This window comes from Eptatretus burgeri, chromosome 17, assembly GCF_056783735.1.
Source record: "Eptatretus burgeri isolate ZD-2024b chromosome 17, Ebu_testis_v1, whole genome shotgun sequence".
Classification (NCBI taxonomy): Eukaryota; Metazoa; Chordata; class Myxini; order Myxiniformes; family Myxinidae; genus Eptatretus; species Eptatretus burgeri.
In genome coordinates, this window is record NC_140977.1 from 28,259,535 (window position 1) to 28,265,534 (window position 6,000).

The 6,000-nt window shown below is 50.1% G+C and overlaps 1 protein-coding gene across 3 annotated transcripts in view; it reads right to left on the reverse strand.

Moving 5' to 3' along the window:
* LOC147009626 (recombining binding protein suppressor of hairless-like protein) overlaps positions 1–5,751 on the reverse strand; it is a 49,176-nt gene extending 43,425 nt beyond the window's left edge. Inside the window, exons 1-2 of one of the 3 annotated variants that reach the window (XM_085862567.1) lie at positions 5,015–5,751; positions 4,620–4,717 (exon numbers count right to left, since the gene is read on the reverse strand). In XM_085862567.1, the coding sequence (XP_085718693.1) occupies positions 4,620–4,717; positions 5,015–5,023 (107 nt within the window). In that variant the 5' untranslated portion in view covers positions 5,024–5,751. Of the gene's footprint in view, positions 1–4,608; positions 4,718–5,014 lie in introns of all 3 variants that reach the window. The other 2 variants (XM_085862568.1, XM_085862566.1) reach the window with 2 other exon arrangements.
* Between the last annotated feature and the right edge of the window lie 249 nt (positions 5,752–6,000).

Consider the following 6,000-nt stretch of genomic DNA (forward strand, 5'->3'; position numbering starts at 1 on the left):
GTTCCTGGACTGTCCATAGAGCTGTACCTGAGCTGTTGCTGCCACTGTCCGTCAAGCTGTACCTGAGCTGTTCCTGCCACTGTCCGTCGAGCTGTACCTGAGCTGTTCCTGCCACTGTCCGTCGAGCTGCACCTGAGCTGTTCCTGGCACTATCTGTCGAGCTGTACCTCAGCTGTTCCTGCCACTGTCAGTTGAGCTGTACCTGAACTGTGCCTGCTACTCTGTCGAGCTGTTCCTGCCACTGTCCTTCGAGCTTTACCTGAGCTGTTCCTGCCACTGTCCGTGGAGCTGTTCCTGCCACTGTCCGTGGAGCTGTTCCTGCCACTGGCCGTCGAGCTGCACCTGAGCTGTTACGGCCACTGTCCGTCGAGCTGTACCTGAGCTGTTCTTGCCACTATCTGTCGAGCTGTACCTGAGCTGTTACTGCCACTGTCTGTCGAGCTGTACCTGAACTGTGCCTGCCACTGTCTGTCGAGCTGTACCTGAGCTGTTCCTGCCACTCTGTCGAGCTGTACCTGAGCTGTTCCTGTCACTGTCTGTCGAGCTGTACCTGAGCTGTTCCTGACACTGTCCTTCGAGCTATACCTGAACTGTTCCTGCCACTGTCTGTCGAGCTATACCTGAACTGTTCCTGCCACTGTCTGTCGAGCTGTACCAGAGCTGTTCCTGCCACTATCCGTCGAGCTGCACCTGGGCTGTTCCTGCCACTGTCCATCGAGCTGTACCTGAGCTGTTCCTGCCACTGTCGGTCGAGCTGTACCTGAGCTGTTCCTGCCACTGTCTGTCGAGCTGTACCTGAGCTGTTCCTGCCACTGTCTGTCGAGCTGTACCTGAGCTGTTCCTGCCACTGTCTGTCGAGCTGTACCTGAACTGTTCCTGCCACTGTCTGTCGAGCTGTACCTGAGCTGTTCCTGCCACTGTCTGTCGAGCTGTACCTGAACTGTTCGTGTTACTGTCTGTCGAGCTGTACCTGAACTGTTCCTGCCACTGTCGGTCAAGGTGTACCTGAGCTGTTCCTGCCATTGTCTGTCGAGCTGTACCTGAACTGTTCCTGCCACTGTCGGTCAAGGTGTACCTGAACTGTTCCTGACACTGTCTGTCGAGCTGTACCTGAGCTGTTCCTGCCACTGTCTGTCGAGCTGTACCTGAACTGTTCGTGCCACTGTCTGTCGAGCTGTACCTGAACTGTTCCTGCCACTGTCGGTCAAGGTGTACCTGAGCTGTTCCTGACACTGTCCGTCGAGCTATACCTGAACTGTTCCTGACACTGTCCGTCGAGCTATACCTGAACTGTTCCTGCCACTGTCTGTCGAGCTGTACCTGAGCTGTTCTTGCCACTGTCTGTCGAGCTGTACCTGAGCTGTTCTTGCTACTGTCTGTCGAGCTGTACCTGAGCTGTTCTTGCCACTGTCTGTTGAGCTGCACCTGAGCTGTTCCCACCACTCTGTCGAGCTATACCAGAACTGTTCCTGCCACTGTCTGTCAAGCTGTACCTGAGCTGTTCCTGCCACTATCCGTCTAGCTGTACCAGAGCTGTTCCTGCCACTATCTGTCGGGCTGTACCTGAGCTGTTCCTGCCACTGTTCAGAGCCTGATGGAACTTTCGGAATTAAACTTCAATTTGTGGGTCCAATATTGCATGTTAAACATCCCGCATAAAAATGTGACGAAAAAGTCCATGGGGTTGACTTTTTTGACCTTGACCGAACATTTAAGGTCATGACTGAATTAGACATTTTAACAGATTTTACCAAAACTCAACTAAAGCCCGGAACGAAATTGCCCCCTCTTGATAGCCAAGAGTAAGGTGCATTTACCCATAATTTACATCATACTCCTCTGGGGTTAAAGGTCAAGGTTAAATGGCAGTGTAAAAAAAATTCCTTTTTAATCATTGCTCAATTTTGCCAATGCGGAATCTCTCAAAGACCGCTCGGACATCCAATATGTTTTTTTTGCATCATAACGGTGAACAAGCCCTGAAATTGTGCACCTGATATTTCATTGGTGTCCCTGACCTCTTTTCGGATTCTCTTCTTCTTCTTTCGGCTCGCTCCTGTGAGGGGTCTCCACAGCGGATCAAACGTCTCCATTTCGCTCTATCCTCCACATCTTCCATTGACACTCCAACCACCCGCATATCCGCCCTCACCGCATCCATGAACCTCTTCTTTGGCCTTCCTCTTCGCCTCCTGCCTGGCGGCTCCATCTTCAGCATCCTTCTCCCGATATACTCCGCTTCCCTCCTGTGCACATGTCCAAACCATCTCAATCTCGCCTCTCTCACTTTGTCTCCAAACCGTCCTACCTGCGCTGTCCCTCGAATATACTCATTTCTTATCCTATCCATCCTCGTCACTCCCAACGAGAATCGCAGCATCTTTAATTCTGCCACCTCCAGCTCCGCTTCCTGTCTTTTTGTTAGCGCCACCGCCTCTAAACCATACAACATAGCTGGTCTCACTACCGTCTTATATACTTTCCCCTTAACTCTTGCAGCTACCCTTCTGTCACAAATCACTCCTGCAACTCTTCTCCACTCACTCCAACCTGCCTGCACTCTCTTTTTCACTTGTCTCCCACACTCTCCGTTACTTTGGACAGTTGATCCCAAGTATTTAAACCCATCCACCTTCCCCACCTCAACTCCGTGCAAGCACCATACCACCACCCTCCCTCTCATTTACGCACATGTACTCAGTCTTACTCCGACTGACTATCATTCCCCTTCTCTCCAGTGCGTACCTCCACCTCTCAAGGCTCACCTCAGCCTGCTCCAGACTATCCCGACAGATCATGATGTCATCCGCGAACATCATAGTCCATGGAGACTCCAGTCTGACCTCGTCCGTCAACCTGTCCATCACCATTGCAAACAGGAAAGGGCTCAGAGTCGATCCGTGGTGCAATCCCACTTTAACCTTAAACCAGTCTGTTATTCCAACCGCACACCACACCGCTGTCACACTGTCCTCATGCATATCCTGCACGATCCTCACATACTTCTCCACCACTCCCGACTTCCTCATACAATGCCACAACTCCACTCTTGACACCCTATCATAAGCTTTCTCTAAATCCACAAACACACAATGTAACTCCTTCTGGCCTTCCCTATACTTCTCCATCAACATTCTCAAAGCAAACATCGCATCAGTGGTGCTCTTTCCTGGCATAAACCCATATTGCTGATCACAGATCGTCACCTCTCTTCTCAACTGAGCTTCCACTACTCTTTCCCACAACTTCATGGTGTGGCTTAACAACTTTATCCCTCTAATTTCCACAGCTCTGCACATCACCCTTGTTCTTGAAAATCGGAACCAGTACACTTAATCTCCACTCCTCCGGCATCCTCTCACTTTCCAAGACTTGATTAAACAATCTGGTTAACAACCCCACTGCCATCTCTCCTAAGCACTTCCATGCCTCCACTGGTATACCATCTGGGCCAACCGCCTTTCCACTTTTCATCTTCTTCATAGCAGTCCGCACTTCATCCTTACTGATCCACCCCACTTCCAGATTCACTATCTCCACCTCTTCCAACCTTCTCTCTCTCTCATTTTCTTCATTCATCAGCTCCTCAAAGTACTCCATCCACCTTCTCAACACACTCTCCTCGCTCGTCAGCACATTCCCATTTGCGTCCTTTATCACCCTAACCTGCAGCACATCCTTCCCAGCTCGGTCCCTCTGTCTTGCCAATCGGTATAAATCCTTTTCCCCTTCTTTTGTATCCAACTTCTCATACAGCTCGCCAAATGCCTTTTCCTTGGCCTTTGCCACCTCTCTCTTTGCCTTTCGCCGCTGTACTCCTGCCTACTTTCTTCATCTCTCTGACTATCCCACTTCTTTTTCGCCAACCCCTTCTTCCTTATACTTTCCTGTACTTCCTCGTTCCACCACCAAGTCTCCTTATCTTTCTTCCTCTGTCCAGATGTTACACCAAGTACCTTCCTTGCTATCTCCCTCACCACTTCTGCTGTAGTTGCCCAATCATCCCACCCATCTTTACCACCATCCAACACCTGTCTCGCCTCCTCCCTAAATTCCACGCAACAGTCTTCCTCCTTCAGGTTCCACCATCTGGTCCTTGGTTCAGCCCTCACTCTCTTCCTCAACCTCACCTCCAAAATCATCCCACAGACCACCAATCGATGCTGTCGAGCTACACTCTCCCCTGCCACCACCTTACAGTCTCTAATCTCTTTCAGGTTGCATCTCCTGCTTTAGATGTAATCCACCTTTGTGCACTTTCCTCCACTCTTGTACGTCACCCTGTGTTCCTCCTTCTTCTTGAAATGCGTATTTACCACTGCCATTTCCATTCGTTTTGCCTTGGAAATGAGATGTTGAGTTTTATGGATAGACTGTCGATGGAGACACATTTTCTTAATTTACCGTCAATTTCTAAAAGCTAAAGGTCAAGGTCATCTGGTGGTCTAAAAGGAATATGGCCATCGTTGGATGGAGGGCAGTGAGGGAGGCTTTCGCTTGGCGATCGCAGATACACGATCTAGTTTATAGGAAATGCACAGAGTATAATCAAATAATTATTATTATTAACATAACATCGTTATTTATAGTTATCATATGAACGTTTACCCAGTGCAGACCAGATTTTCAAGAGCTGAGTCGAATGATGATGTCCACGAGGGATCCGGGGACAGAGGAACAAGGGACAGGAGTGAGCGTTCACCGTCCCTCCATCGACCTGGAACGACAGCAGCGAATAGTTTACTTCCATAACCAAGCCGTGCCGGAACCGGTACCGTGATCCGACCCGACCCATGAGGTCTCGGCACGGTTACAGCCACAAAAACGCAGACAGCAGGTCATCACTACATCTGGTCAGAGACCCATAATTCGCAGCCATTACACTCACGTCCTCATTGTAACATCATTCTCCATCCCATCATTTCCATTCACACCCAGAATCCGATCCGCCTCGCGCTCCAGCGTTCCCTATATGACGTCATTGAAGCGCGTCGACGCGTCACGCGTCACGTACCTTCTTCATTCGCAATCATCAGACGAAGGGCTCAATATGTTTTTTTTTGTTTTACTCCCGCTGTGCTGTTCCAACTCACCTTATAAATCGCCATGCGGACTTTATTACTGCGGGCACAATCATCTCTCTGGATCCACCCACCCTGCCACCTGTGCTCCAGGTGTGCACGTCCAACTCATTCCCAGTACCATCAAGGCCGCGGGACTTTAACGACCACAATTATTATTCCCACGTTCCTGTGGGGTTGGACGGGGGAACCTTTTTGGCACCAAGTCTTTCACCAACCGGCTGACCTGACATGACGTTCGACTGAGTTCGTGGTGTAATTTGTTCATGGTGCCGGCGATAGCTCGCCTACTCGTCGTGGAAGGTCACCGTGGGATCTTTAATATCCACCAACTAATGCTGCCAGAAGGGACGAGGGTGGCAGGGAAGATCGATTGTGCCATTTCAAACCTCCCAATTTACTTTTACATCATAAAAACTTCATTAAATGCTTTTCCCCATAACTTAGGTCTAAGCTCCTGATCTATAGTGAGAAAGGTACGATCACTGGTTTGCAGGAGCAAAAATATTCGCATTTAAATACATTCTAATCTGCAGCTGGCGACAATAAGGCAACAAATGTGACGTCACATTAAAATCGCGTCATCGCAGCTATGACAGCACGCATCCGTACCACGCCGCCCTCTCAACTCCCCAGTCTTGAGGATTTGGCCGTACCAAATCGGTGTGTGTGTGTGTGTGTGTGTGTGTGTGTGTGTGTGTGTGTGTGTGTGTGTGTGTGTGTGTTTGTCTGTGTGTGTCTGTGTGTGTCTGTGTGTCTATGTGTGTGTGTCTGTGTGTGTCTGTCTGTCTGTACGCGTGCGTGCGTCTGTCTGTCTGTGCGCGTGCGTGCGTCTGTCTGTCTGTCTGTGCGCGTGCGTGCGTCTGTCTGTCTGTCTGTGCGCGTGCGTGCGTCTGTCTGTCTGTGCGCGTGCGTGCGT